This window comes from Colletotrichum higginsianum, chromosome 6 (genome assembly GCF_001672515.1).
Source record: "Colletotrichum higginsianum IMI 349063 chromosome 6, whole genome shotgun sequence".
Classification (NCBI taxonomy): Eukaryota; Fungi; Ascomycota; class Sordariomycetes; order Glomerellales; family Glomerellaceae; genus Colletotrichum; species Colletotrichum higginsianum.
Genome location: NC_030959.1, coordinates 1,269,544 through 1,292,929, shown reverse-complemented (window position 1 = coordinate 1,292,929; position 23,386 = coordinate 1,269,544). Strand labels below are relative to the sequence as shown.

Here is a 23,386-nt window from a genome sequence, read left to right as displayed (position 1 = left end):
AGCAGGTTTTTGCTTTTGCAAGAACATCTCACACTTTTGCGTTTTGCAAGCTTGGATTTTGTAGGGAGATTGAGAGGCGTAGCATGCATGAATCTGACTTTCGTTATGAGGGAACTAATCATCAAACCCCTTCAAAGTTGACCCAATCCTTTTTGAAGGACAGCAAGTTTGGATGCCTCCGCATCAATGTCATCGAGAACAACAGGTGGTGGTGGGTGGTTCAAGCACCAAGAGTAGAAGAGCCGACCATCCATACTCCAAGCAAGCTCTTCATGCATCGGTGATGGAAATGATCATTGTTGATATCGTGCTTCATTTGGTCATTCCCGACTCTCCCATACTCTCCGTCCGCCAAACCACGTCTCCTTGACTTCCGCCTCCAGGAGAGTACTCGCATCCCACCGCATGTCTACGCAGATGAAGTCCGCGAGCTTTCCCACCTCCAGGCTCCCCGTTCGCCCTTCCGCGAAGACACTGCAAGCCGCGCCATAGGTGGCCGCCGTGACGGCCTCGCAGAGGCCCAGCCGGAAGTGCTCGTTGACGGCGCCGCCCTCGCAGCCGGGATCCCGCGCCGAGCGCCTCGTGGTCGCGACGTACAGGTTCCGCAGCGGCTGCCACGGCGACGTCGGGCTATCGCTGCCGATGGCCATCAGGGCGCCCGAGTCGGCGAACTCGCGGTACGCAAAGGCCCGCTGGCAGCGGTCTTCTCCCAGAAGCCGAGGCCACTCCGTCAGGATGGCCGGGTCGGCGTGCACGGGCTGGACGGACGCCGTGAGCCCCAGCTCCCCCAGCCGCCGGGCGTCTCGGGGCGACGCGAGCTCGAGGTGCTCGATGCGGTGCCTCCGTCCGGGCGTGGCGTTGTTCTCGATCGCGTCGATGGCCATCTTGATGGCGGCGTCCCCGATCGCGTGGAGCGCCACCTGGAGGCCGCCGGCGTCCGCTTCCCTGACGACGGGGTTCAGGTACTCGGGCTCCCAGATCGGCGGCGGACTACCCGCGGGGGCATACGGCTGGGAGAGGAACGCGGTGCAGGCGTCGATGATGCCGTCGCAGATGACTTTGACGCCGACGATGCGGAGGTCCGGGCTCGTGCTGGCGTTGTACTCCCGGCTCAGCTCGACGGCTCTCCGGACCTGGGCCGAGTTGGCCTCCGCGTCCGTGGTCGGCTTGATCAGCCAGTGCGCGGCAACCCGAACGGGGAGATCCGGCTGCCTTTCCCGGAGAGTCACCAGCGCGTCCCACGCCTCCTCGTCCATGGCCATCTCCACCACCCCCGTGTAGCCTGCCGCGTTGTACTCTTGGATCGCCGCCAGTATCGCCTTGATGCGCTCCTCCTTGGGCGAGGACGACGCCTGGAAGGGCCAGATGATGGACATCATCGCTCCTTCGTCCAGGACGCCCGAGGGCTTCCCGTCGGCGTCCCGGTAGATGCGCCCGCCCGCCGGGTCGGGCATGTCCGCGACACCGAGCTGTTCCAGGGCGGCCGAGTTGCACCAGCACGAGTGCAGGGAGCTCGCGTCGACGAAAATGGGCCGCGGGTCGATGTCGTCCAGCAGGGCCGCCGCGACCCCGCCGGGCGTCATGGAGTGCATCCAGCCCTTGCACAGGATCGTGGGCAGCGCGGGGTTCGCCTCCGCGTAGGCCCTGATGGTGGACCGTATGTCCTCCAGCGACTTGCAGCGGACCAGGTCCAGCTTGCGCAGGGACTGGCCCAGGAGCAGGAGGTGCATGTGCCCGTCGATGAAGCCGGGGAGGACGGTGCGCTGGCGCAGGTCGTGCACCTGGAGCCCGTCCCGGTTCGCGGGCGTCACCGCGCTCTCGGCCCCGATGGCGGTGATCCTCCCACCCGTCACCAGCATGCACTCGGCGAAGGTTGCTTCAGCATCGAGGCCCGTGCCGGAGTTGGCCAGGAACTTTCCGTTGCGGAAGAGGGTGGCCGGGGCCATCGTGGGAGAGGAAACGAGCCCGGACCGCCGAACTTAAGAGAGAGGTATTGAGCTGTTGAACCAATGTGAGCTGCAGGAAATTGGCGTGCGGAAGAAGTAAGAGATGCGTAGACAGGAGGTTTAATTAACTGGTCTTTTGGGTGAACGATTCCAGAAGAACGCGAGTTTCGGAACAAAAGGTTTAAACAACACAAATCACATGAACGATGCCGACTTTTGCTCAGGGTTGTGAATCATTTTTATAGCCCCAGCTTATGAGCCTCTCGCTATCGGGAATTTATCCTCTCACATCCATGATGTCTGTACATACATCGTATGGAAGCAGAGTGGACTCGTCTCGCCACGACCTTCTTCCCCAGGAACACATTCCGATAACAGATTCCTAATTAGGATAATTGCGGGTCTGGCCTCTCTTCGACTTTCCTTCCCAGCTTTTGCTATGGAACGGGCTCGACACGTACTGGCCCTCATTGTTAGTGCGAGCAACGGGGTCTGACCAAGATCCGTTATCGGGGGTATGTACGTGTCTAACTCCTCGACCCAATCTAGGTCAATGGATTACGAACGGCCAGATGGTCATCGGAACGTGTAAGTGAGGTTGAACTACTTGGCGTTGAACAACGCCAACTCTTGGCACGCAAAGCAGCACGCTCAAGAACTCTTGAGACCAATCCCGCGTGGGAGAAAGACAGACGCAGATCATATAATTCATGCTGCATACTTCTTCAACTGTGGTAGTCATCGGACAAGAGGCACCGAACCCAACAGTGCCGGTTCCTCGTTCCTCACACAACTCTCGCCCGCACTATGCTTGTTAAGTTCGGCTTCAAATGCGGAAATTGGGTTGAGTAACAAGCCACGGCCGGGCCATTTTATCAATGCCTTGGAATCCAGATCGTGTGGTCGTCAACTATCAGCAGATTGCAGGCAACTATAACCCTAACTCACAGTGTAGACCTGCTCGAGACAACCTTGGTCGAGCTACCCTGGCCCATACATATCTGGCTCCTTGGACTGAACGAAGATTGATGCCGACAGCACAGAGACTGCGCCGAACCCAAAAGACTCTCATTGCAAAAGTGCTTACTTTCACAGCGCGCGCTTGTCGTCCTCCGGCTAGTCGTATCCTTGCAGTTGAACAGAAGAGACTTGTCAAAACCTTGCCATCACAAGAGCCATCGACATTCTCCCACACGCCTAACTTGAACAGGTTAGTTGTAGAAGCATTCAATGCCACCGAAAGATGTGGCTAGTGGTAGTTTCTTTTTAGCATTATCAGCAAGTGTGAAGTTACGCGTTCCCATGGGATTTCCCGGCCGAGGTAAAGAGCAGAGTCCTGTCTGGACTCGAGATTTTAAAAAGTCTCCAGAGTCATGTCAGGGTCTTTGCGGCGTTGCGCGGCCCCCCCGCACTTGTCGGTCCTGGCCCAAGCGAGGAACGCGGTTGATTCGTACCCTTGGTTCCTTATTGTGTGCAACTCCCGACAGCATGGTTTCCCGCGAAACTTTGGCTGAACAACTGACTCACGCGCGCCGAGAAGCGCAGCGCCACTAGGAATAGGCCCAGAGCTTGGAGAAACTCTATTCTAGAATAAGCTATAAGTTTCAAACTTACAATGTATCTTCTTTCTGTTTAGATCCCCAAGAAGTAGGTGAATACTACTGAGTTGAGCAACAGTCCGGAAACCATGCACAAAATGGCCTTTTGTGTATGCTGCCTGCTGTGGCCGAGCAGAAACAGACCCAGTGAACTGTGAAGATGAATTTCTCGTGAGTCTCAATGGCGCATAGGCCACGACAACGTCGCATATCTACTTGCCAGCCTGCCCCCTGGGAACCCTTCTTCGAGTTGTCCACTTGAACAGAGAGAGGGTTTGGCGGGCGGGCCAAGCTGCCTCGTCTCCTCCCCTGGCCCTTGCATTAGAAAAGCCTAGCCCGCAAACATTGGGTCTATCATTGCTGCGACTGGCTGCTATCTTGACGGCGTCAATCGTAGGGCACCTGATGTGAAGAAATCCTGAGAGGGCGTAACCACCACGACCTTGGGACTTCCCAAGGGTCCATGCCTTAGAATACAGTTACGTGTAACTTTGGCCATTACAGTAGTTCACATTCATGGGACTCATTAAGCCCTGACATCCTGCTGATAGAAAACTTTCGTAGGCTGCGAAAGGTTATCCGCTCAATCGCGGCAAGGCTTCATGTGCAGTGCAGTGCAGGGTAGCAGCCAAACAGAGACTAGCCTACAGCTGATTTCCGCATAGTGATTTAGCCTCTAGCGGGCTTTGCCTCCGCTAAAGGTAGCAGCAAGTTTCTATACATATAAAAAACAGGAAGAGTCTATGCTGCACTGTGTCCTTCTACTTGGTAAAGCAGAGCAGAGGCATGGAGCCTTTTCGCGGCCGATGAGACATCTTTTGCTTCTCCAGCATCTGCCTTGATGTAGAATGAAAGGTGCCGAAAGCACAGGCAGACGCAACCAAGCTCAGGCCTGGTTCGTGAACAACCCGAGTGCTTGGAGAGATACGACTGTCCTTGACCTACGCGAAGAACAGAAACCGAACGTGCTTGTTTAGGTTATCATTGGCTATGCCGAGTGGCGGAGAACGATCTATGCGAGGTCTCGTGGACCTTCCCATCAACTGGCCCGGCCTCCGAGAGTTGAGGACCAAAAGTCTACGGGTACCGGGAAGGAGAACATGTGGCTTCCCAATCTCGGTCCTTTGTTTCGAAGCCAGCGGGTTTGTCGGTCTCTCCAGTCATGCCATGGACGATTCACCGGGAGGAAGACGTCCCCGGGTCACCTATCCTCTTTAGCGATGCCTGAAATATAAATAGGACAGTCATCTTCCGAGAAAGGGGCTCCCCCCGAGAGTCTGCATCTTTCCACAATACAAAGCTCAAAAGTACCTATCCGGCTCACTTCTTATCATCATGAGATTCTTCACTCTGGCTCTTGCCCTCGTTGCCGTGCCGCTCGCCATGGCCGAGCCCATCCCGGCCGACGCCGGTTGGGATACCGAACCGGCGCTTGTAGCCCGCAATGTTCTCCTGCATCCAAGGGATAATCTCCCGACATGCTGCTCGACTGGGTTCAAGGCGAGCTGCGACTGCGGTAGCTGTCCAATTCTGCAGTGCGCGGTAAGTTGGCATCCGAAGCTCGCCGTCCCCCCCCTACTGCCCCTTTCTTTTCTTTCCCTTTTAGGTACCCCTTCGAGACCCCATATCCATTTCGTCACTTGGTGAGAGGTCGTCGTCCGTGTGCGGCTACTGACTTTTCTCTTGAACAGTATGGTGGGAAGGGTTGCAAGTGTTAAAGAAACTGGGAATCTCAGTACACCCAACGCAGTGAGGGCCAAAGGAACCAATGGCCAAGGGGGAGGTGCGAAGGGGGAGGGTTTTATCCAAGCTGGGCATGAAAAAGATCCTTTGGGAGCCTTTGGAGGCTTTCGTTGAAGTTTGATCTAAAACAAATCACAAAAAGAATTTGCTTCAAACAGTTGCAGCCGTTGCAGATGTGAAAGCTTCTGTTATCCCTACAAGAGCGTCTCTCGTTTCGTTTGGCGAGGAACACAGCCCAGGTTTAGATCTTGCGTTGGAAATTCCGGCAATCGCCAAGAGTGAAAGGTGCTCAGCATTGTTTTAAAAAGAGACCTTCTTAGCCAGCTTTGGCAAGAGAAGAAACGGATCTCGGAGCGATCTTGGATAGAAACATGCCTCGAAGCCGTGGTTTCATGACAAAGGGCGTTGAACAACTTGACAGAGTGTTCGGGAAACAACTCCAAACATCATCACCCATCGTACGGTTGCTCGCTCTTCTCGATCCAGTCATGCTTGATAAACCACAAACTGAGGACCTAACATCGTGACTGAAGGAGTTGAAGAGTGCCCCAAGCCCCCACCATCGTAAGGGGAGACTGAGTAGCGACGTGGCATAGTCCAATTTCTTTCGCTGCCTCAAACTCGAGCAATTACAACGTTGCCGTCACGGGCGGCCCACGGGTCCAAAAAGCCGCCCCCCCGCCCCTCCCCTTAGTATCGTTCCATAATCCACTGCCGCCGCTCGTCACTGCCGATGGCATCCAGGTTCTTCATCTCTTCCTCCTTGATCGTGATGTACCTCTCAATCAGATCCTCCCCGAGCAGCTCGTTCATGACATCGTCCCCCCGCAGGGCCTTGAGGGCCTCGGGCAAGCCCGACGGGAGCATCTGCTCGACGCCGAGTTCCTTGCGGTCGTTGGACGTCAGCGAGGCCGGGTCCACCTCGCAGTCGCCCCAGGTCAGCTTCTCCGCCTCCCCGAACCCGTGGGTGCCCGCGCCGAGGAGGGCGGCGATCGCCAGGTACGGGTTGGCGAGGCCGTCCATGCACTTCACCTCCCAGTGGCTGTCCTCGATCTTGCGAAGGGGCGTCTCGCGGTTCTGCGTGCCCCAGGTGACCCAGCGGCCGCCGGCCCAGGCCCCGTCCTGGACCCTTTCGTAGCTGACGGGGTTGCTGTAGGTGAAGGCGGCGATGGCCCGGAGGTGCTTCAGGATCCCGGCGTAGAAGGGGTTGTACGTCTCGGGCTTGGATCCGCCGGCCGAGGTGATGGACATGTGTACGTGGGCCGCCGTCCCGCACGAGGTCGGGAACGGCTTCGGGTGGAGGGTCATCCTGTATCCCTCGGCGACGGCGATGCTGGAGATGACCTCGCGGACGTACAGAAGGGTGTCCACGGCTTCCAACGGCGGGGCTTGCGGGAGAATGACCTCGAACTGGCCCGGCGCGCTCTCGGGATGGACCTGCTCGATGTAGATTCCTTTCGCGTCCAGCTCGGCGACGGTCCTCTCGATGACCTTGGTGAAGACCGGGTGGTCCATCATGCGGGCGGCGGACCAGGCGTGACCGTCGTTGTCGAGCGTTCTGTACTTCTCAAAGGAGTTGCCCATGCGCTCGAGGAGAACGAGCTCGATCTCGAAGCCGAGGTGGAAGGTCAGGCCGTGGCGAGCGGCGATCTCCACCACGCGCTGGAGTTGGGATCGCGGGCAAAAGGGGACCGAGGATCCTTCTTGCTCCCTAAAATCGCCAAAGACGCTGATGTGGCCCTCTCTCGGCCCTTCTTGCAGCGAGGTGAAGTCCGGATGGAGCCGATACTCGCCCGTGCCGGACGCGCCTGGGACAACCATGTCGTTCTGCAGGAGACCGAGGCTCGCCTTGGTGATGCTCAGCGAGAAGTCGCCGTCTTCGTTCAAGACGGAGAGGACCTTCCGCATGGGCACGGCGCGGACGCGCGAGGTGGCGGTCAGGTCGTTCCAGTAGACGCGGAGGTACTGCGGCGGCTTCTTCCCGTCCAAGAAGGCTTCGAGAATGTCGAGGTCGCTTCGCCCGGACAGCCTTCTCGGGTTGATGAAGGACTCGTCGAAGCTGAACTCGAGTCCCAGGTGGTAGATGTGGTTCGAGTTGTTGAAGAGGATATCCTTCACCAGCTTGGTGCCCTCCCGCCAAGTCATGTGCCCCTTGCGAGCGTATTCGCACAGAACCTGGAGCAAGTTAGCTCGGACATCCGATGATGCTGCGGAGAAGGGAAATGCCGCCGACCTTTTCCAAGACCTCTCTCACTTGCAGCACGGCGAGCAGGTAAGTCTCGGGGAACCAATGCCCGTCGGTGCTCCAGAGAATCTTGGACCAGGGACACAGCTCAAGGATCTGCCTCAGGGCAGTTTCCTGGCCATCTCGGCTCAAAAAGGGGAAGATCTCTCCAATGTCGGCGTACACGTTGGAGTAGACGCATGCCAGGTACCCGGCCTCTCTCACGAAGGGGTAGCTGGCGTGAAGCAAGACTATGGGCACCGTTGGATACTGGCGGATGAAGTCCTGCAGGTGGGACGGCGACGCGGAGGTGAGCGTGATGTCGTTGTCGCCCAGGCCAGTATGGAACTGTATCGGCTTCTTGCCGGTGCCCGTGGCGTTCCTGATGAGGCACGCGAGCCTGTGGACCAAGTACTCGTTCAGCCCGTGATGGTTGACGCGCGTGAAGGCCTTGTCGGTCCCCTGCGTGTGGTTCGCGTGGATGGTTTCAAAGGCCTTCCTGGCCGCTGCGGCGTCCGGTCGTCTGGGGATGGCCAGGCCGGTCCTGTAGCAGATGACGGACTTGAAGCCCACGACCTCGGGATCGGCGATGGCCTCCGCGATGCTGTGGTCGAAGGCCTTGAGAGCCTTTTCGAACGCGACGCCGGCGTCTTTGACATCTCTCGCGGCCGACTCATCCTTGGGCAGGTGATGGTTGATGATCTCGGCGGCGATCTTCTCGATGCGGACGATCCTCTTGGCCGGGCTCCGCGTGACGTCGCTGAAGTACGAGTAAGGGTAGACGGCGTCCTCGCCATCCAGGCCGTCGTCGACGAGGACGGACTCGATCCCGTTCAGGCATTCGGCGACCCAGGCATCGTAGTCCTCGATGCGCTTTGCCTCAATGGCGTTGACGACGGCCTCCCAGCTAGGTTCGCACCGGAGCACTTTAGCCAGCTGCTTCACGGCACGCAAGTGAGCCAGGCTGGTCAAGGAGGCGTGGATCGCGTCCCCATGGGCCTCGGTGGTGATGGAGAGAAGCGGGTAACGCCCGATGGCGTCGAGGTCCAGCAGCGGATGGGCGTGGTTGTCGATGATGGGCGTCGTCTGGATGGTGTGGCTGAGGAGAGCCTGGCCAGTGAGCTTTGCGGGATCCATCTTTTGGCGGAGAAAGACCACCAGTGAGGTCATATGCAGCCAAGGTGTGTATGTGTGTGTAAGAGAGTTTACTGATAGCCTCTCATCCGCAGGTCCGATGGACGAAGCCCCCGTTGGCAGTCTGTTCCTAGCTCTCGCTCTCACTCTGCGGGCTCAGGGGAGGGATTTGGGGTTGCGTAGGTGTGAAGATAGATGGAATCGATGCAGCTATTGGGGAACGGGGAGAGGGGGGGGGAGGGGAGGGAGGGAGGGGTAGGGTGATTTACGGGCGAAATGACGTGAGACATTTCCTCCGTTGCCGACAGGCGAAGATGCAAAAAAAAAAACAAAAAAAGAATGTCTCGGGGACTGTCGGTCCTTCACGCCTCCCAATGGACCAGCTCGGGAGGGGGAAGACACACCGAACACACACACCTCACCTGGAATAGGCAGAGTCTCAGGGAGCGACGTCACGGCCCGGTAGCACCGCTGACGAGGTCGATAAGCTTCGGGACCCCGCATTCGACATACCGAATGTGCCAGCCAACCTCATGGATTGGATGCGTTGGAGAAGCACCAGGTGGAAGGAAAGCTTGCCTGCATCAACCCGTCACTCATGTGATATACAGGATGGGGTAACTGACAATGGTGCACTGCTGCATCAGCCATGGTTAATGGTGAACGCACGTCAGAGGCCGGTCCCGCCCAGCGGCTTTGCATCAAGACCGGGGGGGGGCGAAAGCTAGGGGCGCTGGGCTGGTCAATGACACGGGAATGACGGAGGGGCTTCCCGATGAAGCCCAAGCGCCCGGCCGGCCGGCCGGCGGTGGGGCCCAGTCGGCGCATGGAGATAGATGGTGCGGTCAAGGCGGAGGGTGCCGGGACCGGATGTTTATCTTTGGGGGGGAGGTTCTAAAAATATCTCACTATGTAGCATCGATCGAGGAGGTCTTTGAAGCTGAGACGGCAAATACGCAGAAGTATTTCGAGTGATGCAACGGACGCACGGAGATACCGGCAACGATGCAACACCACAGTTGAAGGGACAGACAGCAGCAGCATTGAGGTATCAAAAGTCCGGAGTAGCGGGGGTGTCGTCACCCGCCACTGGGAAAACGCTGTTCGATGTGTCCGGGTTCCAGTCAAGGATGCCACCTTCGCCAAAGGCAAAGTCGTTCTCAATCTGCGTGAACAGGAACTGGTTCGCCTCTTCGGTAGACCACGACCACGGCGTCTCCGATGCCAGAAGTGTGTCAAGTCCGCCCGACTCGTCGTATGTCTCGCTAGATCTCGCCAGTGGACCTTGACCGTTTGTTTCTGCCCTCGCTGGCGCATGGCACGATCCATTGTCGTTTTCCGTCCCTGGCATGAGGCCGTTGTCGTCCTGCATCCGCAGCCGCGCCGCCGTGGATCGATCGAGATATTGGAAGAAGAGTTGGAGAACCCACATCCTGACTTCCCAGGTCTTCTGAAGCTCTTGCAGGCCTAGCAGACACAGCTTGGCCCGGTGTTCGATTATGGCCCGCTCGGCCCCCTTTGATGCACGGAGGTTGACCGTGTGGATGCACAGCGTGTTGAAAAGGTTCGTGATGACGTGGATCTGTCCATGGCGCAGGTTCCCTTCCAAGAGCATGTCTTCGATGATCCTCGAGTTCCTAGCCGCCGCCCGCAGCGCCATCTGTCCGTCTATCTCCCTGCTCTCCTCGGCGGTACCTATGCAACCGGACCTGTACAGAAGGATGAGCAGATTGTTGTAGGCCAGGTGTAGCATGTTGGCGTGAAAGCTGGGGGTGCTGCCGCCCAAGTCGTCGCCACCAACTTGCATTGCTGGCGGCAGGCTCTGGCGCCACCGGGCCAGGTCATCCTTGATGTGTGAGCGATCACTTGCGGAGAGCGATTTGCTCGGTAGATAGCCGCCGTGGACGATCCGACCTAGTGCTCTGGAGAGTTGTGCTATTCCGATGAAGTACGAGATGTACCCCTGAGTCTTGCTGGTCGGCAGAGCTGGGTTGAAAGCGTGTTCGAAATCGCGTCTATCCATCGGTTCGACATCGCAATCTTCGTCCCGGATCCTGTTGGGCAAGCCCAGAGCCGCCGCGCACTGCCTTTCCCGCGTGTAGATCGACCACCAAAGTCGTCTCTGGACCCTCTCCGTGTTTTGGTCCGGGGCCGCCGCACGGGACGAGCGGTGTAGAGCTTTCGTCTGGGCCAGGCTGATGGCGGCGCCCAGCCAGTGCCGAGCATCCTTTTCCAGCAGCAGACCCGCCCGCCAGAAGCTCATGAGAAACAGGGACTGGATGACCGTGAGCTTCTTGGGCTCGAACTCGACGTCGTATATATCCTTTGCCCGGTTGTAAAAGACCCATTTGGCCATGTGGCGACCGCCGAAGCCCAGCGCCGGCAAGGCGTCCTCGTCACAGTGTATGACGGCTATGAAGAGGATTGCCTGCAGCAGCAGAGGTGAGAGCCTCCCTTCCCTGTGCTTTTGCCAGGTATCAGGCTCATCCACCACAGGGAAACATGGGTGGAACCACTGGAAGTAGGCCCTGAGCAGAGTCTCAACAGCCGGCCTGGGCGGAAAGGAGAAGACGCCTTCGGCTTTGAGCAGGCCGATCCTCGTCCGTCGTCGCTCGATCTCCCACTCGGGTATGAGGTTCTTGGCCCTCACAGCATGAGGAACAGAATGGAGGAACCTCAGGTTTTCCGGGGGCGAAATACCGGCTTCCGGCGCGGGGGGGTAGCTATTCGTGACATATCGAATAGACGAGGACTCGCCCAAGAATACCGAGCTCTCGTCCTCCTGTCGACAATCCGCTGCCAGGGACAGTGACGGAGGTCTTGCAACGATGGTCTCGGCTTCGTACGAGGCCTCGTGATCCCGGTTTCTCGCCAAGCCGACCAGCACCTGAGAAGCCGCAAAACGATCATCAGTGTGATCGTTTGTTGACCCTTCGAGCACGCTGGCATCGACGAAGGCAGGCGAAGAGGCGTGGTCCCGAAGCGCGGGGCTGGTCGTCGAGTCGTGTCTACGTGGTGGGCGGGGATGCTTCCCGCGTCGAGACTCGCGCAGCTCGCAGGGCGTGTCGGCTATCGCGCAGTTGCGGCATGGCTGCTGCTCGGTTACATTGCACTTTACACGCCGCGCATTGCAAGCCTGGCAGGCTTGCCGGGCTCGTCGGCGGAGTTTCGCCATAACCGGCAGCCGATCTCCGCAGATGCTTGCTTCACACGCCCTACGGACCTTGGCGCTGCCTCGCCAGATGAATAATCGAAACCGATAAGAAGCTACAAGGCTTGTTTTGCTGTCAGCGCGGACTGGATTGAAATGGCTTGGATCACCGCCATCTCGGCGAAGGGATGCATGTTGCTGAAGAGATTTGATGTTGCTGGAGTGGGGGTTGACCACGCCAGTGACATCACCTCTCGGCTACATCCATTCCATATAACCGAAGGCACTGGCCATAGCTTTGCGTACACTCTAGTGACTCTCTCTTGGATCTAACAATGGTACACTCAAGTTCCTTCTTTTAATATCTGAGTCGCCTGGAAGCCTCAATTAAGAAGCTGATATAGTGCCTGTTTCTAAAAGTATGCGACTCTTTTGTCGGCAAGAAATCAGAGGCCCAAACTCCGGTGTGTAAGTGCGATGGCAGAGCGCATTGTAAATCTAAGAGTCGCTGTGGTTCTTGTTAAAGAGTGGTAGACGATTGTGAATTAATCAGGGTAGCAAAAACACACCAATCTTTCGAAATCCATGAATTTTACTTGCTATATGAACCTATGAGGAAGTTTGTTGAGTTTGACCAGCGGGTTCTTCGGTCGATGTTGCACTGACTGACCTCACGTATAGCTGCGTCCACAAGTTGTCATCTTGACGAGCCTGTCCAAACAATTTTTATTAAAAAGAAAACTGCAAAATATAGAGCAATTTCAACCCAGTATCCTAGATCTTCCTGCCATTCCCGCTATTTTTGTTTGATCTCCAGCAGTCTTAAGAAGCTTGATCCTAGGACCGCCACTGCTTAGGTGTCGAATGCCAGCTGTGCCAGAGTTTTGAACTTTCACTCTAGTTGAAGTTAGTGATCCTATCTCCATCGCAATTTCCACTTCTAATAGAAAGTATTACAAGGTGTTACAATGGCAAAGTCATTGTTTGTGCAGCGCCGTCGAACATCTTTCTATTACCGAAGCGGGGTTTAAGCAACGCCAGTGACATCACCGCTCGGCTACATTCATGACATATACCCGAAGCCGCAACAACTCTAGAGCCGCGCAGCTAAACGTTTGACTCGACAAGCAATTACCTACGAGGAGACAACGACTACTTCTCAAGAACCAACACGTTGCCGCTGCGTACCAGCCGTATCAGAAGATTCAATCGCTCAACAATATTCACTATGGCAACTCACATGGTTTCAAGACATGCCTTTTTACCTCGGCAATTCACAACTAGGCTCGTCGGCAGAGGCTTTTCGTCAACACCTCCGACCTCTTTTTCGTACGAAGGCACGATCGCGAATTTAAGGATAGACCAAAACACAAGAGTGATTTATCAGGGTACTTTTTCTCTCAACTCTAGCTAATCATGTCGCCCTAACAACGTCTAGGCTTTACTGGCAAAGCTGTACGTCGAACGGCGACTTAGTGTTCTGTGTCGGCTGGTCCTAACGTTCGAGTTGACATTGCATAGGCTACCAAAAACGCAAAAGACACCATTGAGTATGGAACAAACGTCGTGGGTGGGGTCTCGCCCGGGAAAGGAGGCCAGACGCACGTCGGTCTGCCTGTGTTCGATACTGTGCAGGAGGTGCGACACATTCCACCTACAATATTGCGACTAAGGATAGATCGACTTACGAGAAGCACTCTCAAATCAAGGCAATGAAGGTTGTCAAACCGCACGCGAGTGCTGTGTTTGTACCTGCGCCTTTCGCAGCCGGTGCCATCATCGAGGCCATCGAGGCCGAGGTCCCGTTGGTCGTGTCGGTTGCTGAGCACGTCCCACTGCACGACATGGCGAGGGTCCAGGAGATCTTGAGAACGCAGAGCAAGACCCGCCTTGTCGGGCCCAACTGCCCCGGCATCATTGCCCCTGACCAGTGCCGCATCGGAATCATGCCATACAAGCAATATTCCAAGGGCGTGGTGGGCATTGTCTCGAAAAGCGGGACGCTAAGCTACGAGGCTGTTGGAGCCACGACGAAAGCAGGACTCGGCCAGAGTATCGTCGTGGGGATGGGAGGCGATATGATGCCTGGTAAAGTGTTCACAGCCCCGTGACTTCGGGTCGGACTTTTTTGCTCACCATGCCGTTCGAGAACAGGCACAACCCTGCTTGATGGCCTCAAACTGTTCTTCGGGGACGATGAGACCAAAGGCGTTATTGTGATTGGAGAGATTGGCGGGGAGGCCGAGCTCAGAGCGGCCGAGGCCATCAAGGCGTACAGAAAAGCGACTCCGATCCCAAAGCCGATCATTGCGATGGTTGCCGGGAGGACAGCGCCGCGCGGAAAGACGATGGGCCATGCCGGTGCCCTCCTCTCGTCGAGAGACGTGCCCGCTGACGACAAGGCAAAGGCGCTGGAGGAGGCGGGAGCTGTTGTTGTGCCTCATCCAGGAGTAATGGGCACTGAGATGAAGAGGCTGCTGGATCTGTAGAAAAGTTATGTTGTCTCATTGGCCAAGGCCGATTAGATCCCCCCCCTCCCCGGGATAACTACATCTGGGTAACTGCTTGGAAGACCCACCACAACAAGACCGGGATCACCGCGAGTGGATCGGCTCCGAAGCGGGCCCGGCATCGGTGGAGTGCGGCACGGAGCAAGCAAAAATTTTCTCGTCTCCATCAAACAAATCCGCTTCGCCCTGCCCCCCCCCCCCCCCCAGAATCAAATACTGCCAGTTGCGAGGGAATTGTCACCGATCAGCCAATCGTCAGATCCGTCTGCCCGGCTAGCTCAATCGGTAGAGCGTGAGACTCTTAATCTCAAGGTTGTGGGTTCGACCCCCACGTCGGGCTCAATTCCCGTCAGCGGTTGGCATTCATTTTTTGTCCCTGCTTTCTTGAATACTCTTTTTATTTATTTGTGAAGGCTTTGTGCTATCTATCTATGATTGCCTACTTGTTTGTATGTATGTAGTCTTCTGCAGAAGAATTTTGCTCTTTTAATGTCTAGTTGTCGTTAAGTCTATCTATTGAATAAGCATTTCCTAGTTGTTACATTCAGGAAGCGTATTTGCCTCGACTACAAACGTGTTAATGTACTCGCTGGCTACTTACTATGCGCTCTACGGAGTAGCTACGTGATTTGGAATGAGTAGTAGACATGGAAGCTTATGGTCGTGTGGTTCTTGCTATGCAAATCTCACTACCGGATGACCTGAAATTTCTGCTGTCATGAGGACGACACAGATTCTCTCTCTAACGCTGGTTGTTGGGGCTGTTAGTAACTGTATCAACTGGTCTGAAGGCGACTTGTGAGCGGCGGACAATGGCTACAGCAAAGAACAAGTGTGGTCAGTTAACTGCAAGTACTCCTCCCCCATAGCAACAATATTGCCTCTGACTCTAATCCTGGCGATTGAGATTCGTGGAGAAACATTGCACTATTAAACATCGACCAAGCGGCCTAGGCCACACACCACGTCCGAATATTGACAACGGTACACCCGGGACTCTATCCCGCCATCTCAGCCTTCAGCCATCGTTACATCCGGTCAACTGCCGATTTCGGAGCCTGCATCACGTCTCGGATCAAACAAAAGCCTCAAGAATGGTCAATAAAACTGCCTAATCAGGCAATCGAGCTACTTGGGCACAGTGTCCATGCACCTGGCGAAGCTTCCGTCCCATCGGCTCCGCATACCCCTCGCACCTCTGCAACGTCAGACCGCCTAACGTGGGGGGGTGCCACGGCGATTGCCAGACTTCTGCCAACCCGGCATGTTATCGATGACTCTTGTGCAGTTCGGGGAAAATACTAGCGGACCTTGCATGGTTTGTTACAGCTGAACCTCGCATGTCTGCTGTTTGCCTATCAGTTACGGGCAGGCTTATCAGAAACCTGCAACAAGATGTGGGGATTGTGGGTTCTTGGATGGTGGTCCGCAGAACGACCAACCTCCACGGGAGTTTACTGCGCATTCAGACAAGCTCTACAATGAGAACTTGCCGGTTGGCCTGTTTCTTGCCTCGAAACGGTTCACCGAGCTGAGGCCAGACCTTATCGTGTGTGGATCAACGATAGGGATTCGAAAGCTCGACGTGCCGGCAAGCATTACTAATTAGAAGCTCCGCCTGGATAGTCGGTTCGATGCACCAAGGATAACGGCAGAGATAAGCAACCGGCCTCACCAAGATTCTCGCGATTCCACAGCGATCTGGGGCTAGTCTTTCCCGGGGGAGGCGGGTCGGTAATTAACGAGTTGGATGCCCGGCTGCGCCGGAATTTGTGCTGTAACTCTGCCGCGGTCGACTCTGAGAAGGACCTTCTAACGATAACCGTTGAAGCACCGTTAAAGATGAGATAAAGATCTTGTTTGCTTTCCCCGCACGAAGGAGCTCTGTTTACTCCATATGCCCAGCCCCTCTCCACGTGGTTGAAGACACACACCCCCTGGGCCCTGCGGGGACAAGGTCTGCCCAGCTGGCGACGCCGCATAAGTGAACCTCAAGATAAGACGTGATTCCGCGAGGCCGGTTCAACATGCACCTCGGCAATAATCTAATCGTCCAACAGCAACAGTTGGAGCCACGGCTAGCCGGTATCTGGCCGACGTTATCAACTTGGTGGGGCTTTGACTGACAAGCCGGCTCCCGTTGATCGAATCAACGATCAAGATGGATGCTGAGCACTGCTGGAACATGTCTTTCAAATTGCAGTTAGCCTGGTAGGAGTTCTCAGTGCTCTCCGCAAGCCGCGGCCCGCGATATCAATGATCTCTGGCCCACTGGCCATGCAGCGAATGCCACTTCTCTGCAGCAGGATGCGGTCTTGGGCGATGTTTCTTCGTTGATGGAAGCTAGTCCTACATGCATACGGCTAGATGTGAGGATAGAATCGCACCACTTGGGCTTGGAGGGCCCGAGAAGCGAATCCTCTCCACCCTTTCATCCTCGCCTCAGAATGCAGTTGAGGCTCTCACTCCCCGTTTCCTTGTTTTTCTCTTAGTGGCGCGTCCATTTACTCATACCGGCTAGCGTTTCTGTCTGAAAGCGGATGATTGTTGTCAGTATGCATTGTCATGAAGACACCCCAGACTGCTCACGTCGATACGGCTTGACCGCCGGTCTCGGTGTGAGCTAGATTGGAGATAATCAAGGGGACCACCCCGGGAGCTTAACTTTCGATAGTCTACAAAAGCTCACAAGCCCCCGCATCGTCAAGTAATGTACCAGATGTTGGAGAGCAATCAAGAGCTTTGAGCCACCACAGACCTGGCAAATTGGCTGACTTCGGACAACATGGGTCGTAATACCTTCACCCGAGCTTTAAGCTTGGGAGCCCTGCTTCTTCTTGGCTCCGATCTTGTGACACAGGTCAATGGTCTTCCCAAGACTCCGTGGGCTCAACAGCGCGCCAAGGGTCATGGCAGGAAAGCCCTCAGCCATGCCATCAACAAGCGTCAGTTCGCCAACACCTCTGAGCCCGCCGACTGCGTTCCTCACAGTCCCCTCGACATCGAGGCTCCCAAGGAGAACATTTGGAGTGGGTTGACCGGCCCCGAGGCCGCAGGCGTTACCGAATGGCTCTTCGCCCAGAAGGAGCTGAACCTTAGCCTCAGTGATAACGCCACATCGTGGGACAACACAATGTAAGTGGCAGCCAATCATTTCGATGGGTCACTGAGCAGTTTGCTAACCACCATAACAGCGTATTGGTGGAGCTCATGCAGCCTAACAAGTCCGATGCTCTGGCCTACATCGACGGAAGCGCCCCTGCGCCGGCTCGTTACGCCCACGTTTTGCTCGACTTCCGCGCTACCGAAGACCCCGAGTATCAGGATATCATCGTCGGCCCTTTGCCAGTCACCAACGGCACCACAAAATGGGAGCGTCTCGAGTACCCCTACACGCGCAAGACGAGCGGCAGAGTCCGCAACCTCGACGCCGACGACGAAGCCATGCAGCAGTGGCTTTACAAGGCCGGGAAGAGCGTCGCCGACATCACCAAGGACCTCTGGAATGCTACCGCCCAGGGGCTCGAGAACGACACCCTGTCGATCTGGGGCATCGACCCGTACTACCAGGACGGCGGCCGCGTCCAGCGCTGGGACACGTTCTGGAGCATTCCCGACTCCATCTTCGACGTTGGTTCCATGATGCCCATGGGACTGTTCTTCATGTCCGACGTCACCGGCCGCGACCCCTCCAAGTGGATCATTGAGGGGTGGTACTACAACGGCATCTTCTACGAGACCACGGAGGACTTCCGCAACGCGTACTGGAGCGGTAATGTCGAAAAGCTCGGCGGCAACTTCGCGGGCGACTGGTCGGCGACCGATCAGCAGGGAGAGGTCCTCCCGAGGGACACCTTGGCTCCTCCGACGTCTGTTGCTCCCCAAGGTGCCAGGTACTCTGTCGATCCCGAGAGGAAGTACGTTGAGTGGATGGGGTGGACCTTTTACGTCGGCTTCAACCGCGACACAGGCATGGCTCTTTACGACATTAGCTACAAGGGGCAAAGGATTCTTTACGAACTCGGCCTCCAAGAGGCCTTGGCCCATTATGCTGGTGAGTTTTTCTTCCCCCCTACGGTGGACAGGACGGCGGTCGTCTGACAAAGCTCGCAGGAAGCGATCCCACCCAGTCACACGTGGCGTATCTCGACACCTACTACGGCTTCGGCCCGTTCGCATTCGAACTGTTGCAGGGCTATGACTGCCCGTCGTACGCCACCTACCTGAACACGTCTTTCTACGTGGACGAGAGCACGCACACACATCTGAACAGCATCTGCATGTTCGAGTTCGACGCCGACTACCCCATGGCCCGGCACAGCTCGGCCGAGTACGTGACGGCCACGAAGAACGTGTACTTCACCATCCGGTCCGTCTCGACCGTCGGCAACTACGACTACATGTTCAGCTACAGCTTCTTCCTCGACGGCAGCGTCGCTGTGGAGGTCCGCGCCTCGGGCTACATCCAGGCCGCCTTCCACGCCAAGAACGACGGCTACGGCTTCAAGATCCACGACCAGCTGTCGGGCAGCATGCACGACCACGTCATCAACTTCAAGGCCGACTTCGACATCTTCGGCACGGAGAACTCGGTCCAGCGCATGCACCAGGTCCCCACGACGCAGGTCTACCCCTGGTCCAAGGGCAAGGCCTTCAACACGATGAAGGTGGAGAGGGAGTTCGTCGCCAACGAGGATCAGGGCCGCTTCGACTGGAGCTACAACAACCAGGACCAGCTCTTCGTCCTGAACCAGGACGTCAAGAACAGGCACGGCGAGTACCGCGCCTACCGCGTCCTCCCGTACACCGGCGCCGCGCACCTGACGGTCAAGGACTCCAACATCCTCAAGAACTCGGCCAAGTGGGCCGGCTACGACATCATGGTGTCGAGGCGCAAGGACACGGAGCCCCGCAGCAGCCACCCGTACAACAACCAGGACACGGAGAACCCCCCCGTCAACTTTGACGCCTTCTTCGACGGCGAGAGCCTGAACCAGACCGACCTCGTTCTGTGGCTCAACCTCGGCATGCACCACGTCCCTCATACGGTGAGTCCCCCCCCCCCCCCCCCTGATTTGTGGAGGAGCCGAAGGATACTGACTAGATCGAAACAGGGCGACTTGCCTACCACCGTCTTCACCACGGCGCACTCGGGAATCCAGTTCATGCCTGCCAACTACTTCGAGGTCGGCCCCAACGTCGAGACGGTCAACATGGTCCGCATCAACTACTCCAATGGAAACACCACCGAGGTGGTCACCTTCGGCGCCGAGACGGACAGCTGTTCGCTCGACTACGAGCCCACCCAGGTCGACCTGTGGAACTACAAGGGAGACGTCGTTGTTCGGAAGTTCCCGTACCTGCCGGACGATCCGTACTACGAGACGGACAGCATCTGAGGCGTGGTTTTTCTATGGCCCCATCCCCCATGATACGTCCGGATTCTGGCCTTTTCCCTTTTCCTTTTCCATTTTTCTTCTTCTTTTCAACGATAGTTTACGAAGACATGACGGGCTAGAGTAGCGTATGATGATGCTTCATTGCGTAGCCTCACTGAGGTGGACATAGTTTGATGTCGTGTTTCTGAGATATTCTCAACGTAGACCGTGAATGGAAATACGCCAGGCTCACAGGCGCCAGACACTTGGATCATCACAGCTACGGAAACATGCAGCAACATCCCACCCGTAGTGAATCAAACACGATGTTGTGTTGAGTAGGATGACTTATATTAGATGTTTTGGCGCTGTCTCGCGTACATCTCTTTCTTCACACCGGGCAGCTTACTGGACACTCATACAAGCCGCCAGCGAAGAGGGCACTTGCGGACACGCAGTGTCGCTATGAAGGGAGTCTATCGCAGCGACTGCCGGGTTCGTCACCGCTTATACCAGCGTCATGAGCGTTGGTGGCCTTGAACAGGCTCGTTCCCTGACAGTCTGACGGTCAGTGCTCTCGATATACTGCCTTGTTCGCTCATGTCGGATTCCGCGCGTCCCCGACACCGCGATAGGTGCCTCTCATCCCTGCGTGTCCCCCCTTGTGATGAAAGCTAACGGAGCCGAGGGGATTGCAGACGCTTGGCTGCCACATGACGGAGACTGAAGATACACAGACCTGGTCGATCAAGGAACGTTGGAGCGGCAGTAATAACCAGCAGAGACCTGGAAGGATAGCCTTTTCCGATTTTTGAGGTCGAGTTTATCAGCTTGAACCCCGAAATGGTATGGTGGTTTGAATGCTTCTATGTAACGCGTGTATGCACGGTGTCGGTTGCAGTTTGAATGGGTTCATTCTGCCAATCGGTCATTCCTCGAGGGCCAAAGCTATTGACCAGGGGAGCTGCCCTTGAGCCGGCGACGTCTCACCATCCGAGTCACTGAATGAACTAGGCACATGGACAAAAGCTTCCTTTACAGCCCTGCGCCGGTCTCGATGAAACGCAACCCAGCGAGCTGAGGCTGGTTGAATGCTCGTCGGTCCATTAGAGTTATGCAAGAAACGTTCCATGTTTTCCGTGTCCCATAAAGACAGTCTAACGGAACCCATAGACACCGCCACGGTGCCACCCTGTCAGGTGCCCGATTCGTACGTCCCCTCAACTTCACAAGAGCTCAAGGCTCCCTCCCTCCTTATTGTTTCCCGTTTTGTTTGGGCGACCGGGCACGGGTTCAAAGTCCAGTGTGACTGGTGCGGACCAGGGGCAGATGCGCAAGAGGGGGGAAGGGCAAGCATTTTGTGTCAAGTAAGTCGTCGATCCAGGGCATCGGAGGAGGCCGAGGTAGCCGATGACTCGCCCGTGTGGCCGTGCCGATGCTCCGTAATCCCTGCTCCGCCGCCCCGTCGCAGATAGATCGGCTCATATGGCTGTCACCCTGCCCTCGAGTCAGGCTGCTAGATTCTATGGCCGAGATTTTTCAATGGCGCTCCAGAAATGGGTTGACTCCAACAATGTTTTACGCAGGCGGATTTGTGAATGGGGGACTAGGGGAGACGCAGATCGATACGTGCGCCAGGAGGATATTGGGCAAGAAGTGATTGAAAACTCGTACCCCAGATCCTATACCGGAATACCTGCATCCGAATCCAAATTGGAAATCACGAGAGAGAGTTGGAAGAATTGAAGTCCGCCTGAATCAATAACAACGAACCTTGCCGTACTGATCCATTGTCAACGTGGCATACGTAGGCACGATGTAACTGGCCATCTGGGCGTGGGTGTCGAAACCATCAGGCCACAAGATCTCCATCTCCAGCCTCGTTTTGCCCTTGGGTTTCTTGGTCACGATGCACAGCTTCTCGAAGAAGACGTAGCCGGCGTAGAAGACGCTGCTCGTGTTGCCGGACGTCGGGCCCTTCTTCTTCAGAAAGTCGGACAGCGAGTTGTAGGCAATCCTGTGCGTCGAGCCCGAGGGGTAGGCGGCCCCGTCGACGGCGTCCGACTTGCGCTTGCGAGACTTGGGGGCCGGCTTCTCGGCGGGCTGGACGCGTCGTGATGTTAGAGCATGATACCACTCGGCGCATGTGTCAGGGGCATCGCGAGGCGAGAAGCATCAACATGCTACCACCGGCGGCAGGGCGGATGCACGACGTATCCGGTGCGGAAGGCCGTAAACGCAGTGGCGTAAGGGGTACCTCTGTCATTGTGTTGTTTGTAGCCGATCCACGGTTCGCGTCGGCCTCGCCAAGCGGCACGGCGGCGGCGACGGTAGTACGCTTCTTGGGCGGCATTTCACGACGTGATTGAAGCTGGAGCGGTGATGTGGACCAACGGTGGTGTCCAAATCGGATAATATCCGTAAGTAGTGAGACAACACAGTGTGGTTGGTGTGTATGTGTGTGTGTGTGTGTGTGTGTGTGTGAGCGCGTGGTCTCGAGAGGAGGGCAGTAAGAATCAAGGAAAGAAGCTTAGGTGTTGATTGGGGGCCAGACGCGTCAATGGCGCGGTTTGTGTCCCCTGTACGGGTACTCTACTCTGTACGGGTGCCTTACTCTGTACGGAGTACGGGGTGGATGGGGGGAAATCACATAATCCAGTCATGTCGTCATCGGACCCATGACACAGGGGTCACCTCCCCTTTTTCTCCCTGCCGTCCGCGATACAGTCAATATTTCAATCAATATTGTCCCAGAGCGTCGGAAAAGACCAGAAGAATCAGGAAAAGGCAAGAAGCACGGGCCTGCTATGCTAGAATCAACATGGTCGTCAAGCGAGTAGCTCGGAAGGTGGGAATGAGAAGAAAAAAAGGGGGGCCATGAGAGCCATGTCAAGATCAGTCTATATCAAGGCCAATGGTCAATGTCGTGCAGGCGATATTGGAAGATTTCATCTAAATAGATTGGGCTTGGGCGGAGAGGGAAAGGGAACCTCCTGGCCGCGGGTGCCAAGAATTGATGATGGATGGATCCTCCGATGAGCAAACACCACCACCTCGGAGACCTAGAGGTGCGTACCGCACGCAGCTCGTGGAGAAGCAAGAAGCAGGAGGTGGAAAGGGTGGAGGTGTCAGTTTCAGGCGGCGCAAATTGGAGCCAAGAGTGCCCCGCTGGACCGATTGTTAGCAGGGCAGGCAAGCAAGCAACGTACCTACCTTGGCGGGCACCCGCTGCTCCTGGGCTGCTTGGAGGGCTTGGAGGGCTTCCTTATTGGGCAAGAGTACAGATAGCTTTGGTTGTATCGTCCGAACTCCCCTCGGCGGCAAGGGCAAAGACCCAGCTGCCCCTTCCTCAGCCTCACCCCCCTGCTGATTTGGCCTAGTCGAAACAAGGCCCCTGGCGGTGACCACGGATACAGTAGCCTGAACGGGAATATTCCCTGAACGTCCATTGGCCACATCTCTCCTTGGGCATCGGCAAAACAGTTCTTCCTTTCTGACTCAGCCGACACTCTGCAGTAAATGCCCCAAGAAAGAAAAGAAAGAAAAAAAGAGTGTGGGTCCAGACACAAAGTTGCGGCTGCACCCTGCGGGAGACAGGAGAGCGACGATCCCCAAGAATCAAAATCTTTTTTTTTTTTTTAGTTCTTTCTCACCCTTCCACCCACACCCCGATGCCCCTCGGCGCATAGCGGCGTGACGCAG

At 56.3% G+C, this 23,386-nt stretch overlaps 7 protein-coding genes across 7 annotated transcripts; 3 read left to right on the top strand and 4 right to left on the bottom strand.

Annotated features, from left to right (window-relative positions):
* Positions 1-320: 320 nt before the first annotated feature.
* CH63R_08808 (Amidohydrolase family protein) lies at positions 321-1,946 on the bottom strand (the record flags this gene model as incomplete). Its single annotated transcript, XM_018303782.1, has 1 exon — positions 321-1,946. One exon carries the CDS (start codon positions 1,944-1,946, stop codon positions 321-323), a length of 1,626 nt encoding a protein of 541 aa, XP_018155805.1.
* A 2,933-nt stretch (positions 1,947-4,879) lies between these two features.
* On the top strand, positions 4,880-5,262 carry CH63R_08807 (uncharacterized protein; the record flags this gene model as incomplete). Its single annotated transcript, XM_018303781.1, has 2 exons — positions 4,880-5,086; positions 5,236-5,262. 2 exons carry the CDS (start codon positions 4,880-4,882, stop codon positions 5,260-5,262), a joined length of 234 nt encoding a protein of 77 aa, XP_018155804.1.
* A 715-nt stretch (positions 5,263-5,977) lies between these two features.
* On the bottom strand, positions 5,978-8,681 carry CH63R_08806 (Glutamine synthetase; the record flags this gene model as incomplete). Its single annotated transcript, XM_018303780.1, has 2 exons — positions 5,978-7,462; positions 7,521-8,681. The coding sequence occupies 2 exons, from the start codon at positions 8,679-8,681 to the stop codon at positions 5,978-5,980; spliced, it is 2,646 nt and encodes an 881-aa protein (XP_018155803.1).
* Positions 8,682-9,696: 1,015 nt separating this feature from the next.
* On the bottom strand, positions 9,697-11,820 carry CH63R_08805 (Cutinase transcription factor 1 alpha; the record flags this gene model as incomplete). The annotated part of the gene is made up of 1 exon (XM_018303779.1): positions 9,697-11,820. One exon carries the CDS (start codon positions 11,818-11,820, stop codon positions 9,697-9,699), a length of 2,124 nt encoding a protein of 707 aa, XP_018155802.1.
* Positions 11,821-13,508: 1,688 nt separating this feature from the next.
* CH63R_08804 (Succinate-CoA ligase) lies at positions 13,509-14,285 on the top strand (the record flags this gene model as incomplete). Its single annotated transcript, XM_018303778.1, has 2 exons — positions 13,509-13,884; positions 13,951-14,285. 2 exons carry the CDS (start codon positions 13,509-13,511, stop codon positions 14,283-14,285), a joined length of 711 nt encoding a protein of 236 aa, XP_018155801.1.
* Positions 14,286-17,091: 2,806 nt separating this feature from the next.
* CH63R_08803 (Amine oxidase) lies at positions 17,092-19,705 on the top strand (the record flags this gene model as incomplete). Its single annotated transcript, XM_018303777.1, has 4 exons — positions 17,092-17,441; positions 17,501-18,360; positions 18,420-19,354; positions 19,421-19,705. 4 exons carry the CDS (start codon positions 17,092-17,094, stop codon positions 19,703-19,705), a joined length of 2,430 nt encoding a protein of 809 aa, XP_018155800.1.
* Positions 19,706-21,442: 1,737 nt separating this feature from the next.
* CH63R_08802 (Calcineurin is a calcium-dependent) lies at positions 21,443-22,037 on the bottom strand (the record flags this gene model as incomplete). Its single annotated transcript, XM_018303776.1, has 2 exons — positions 21,443-21,787; positions 21,942-22,037. The coding sequence occupies 2 exons, from the start codon at positions 22,035-22,037 to the stop codon at positions 21,443-21,445; spliced, it is 441 nt and encodes a 146-aa protein (XP_018155799.1).
* Positions 22,038-23,386: the final 1,349 nt, after the last annotated feature.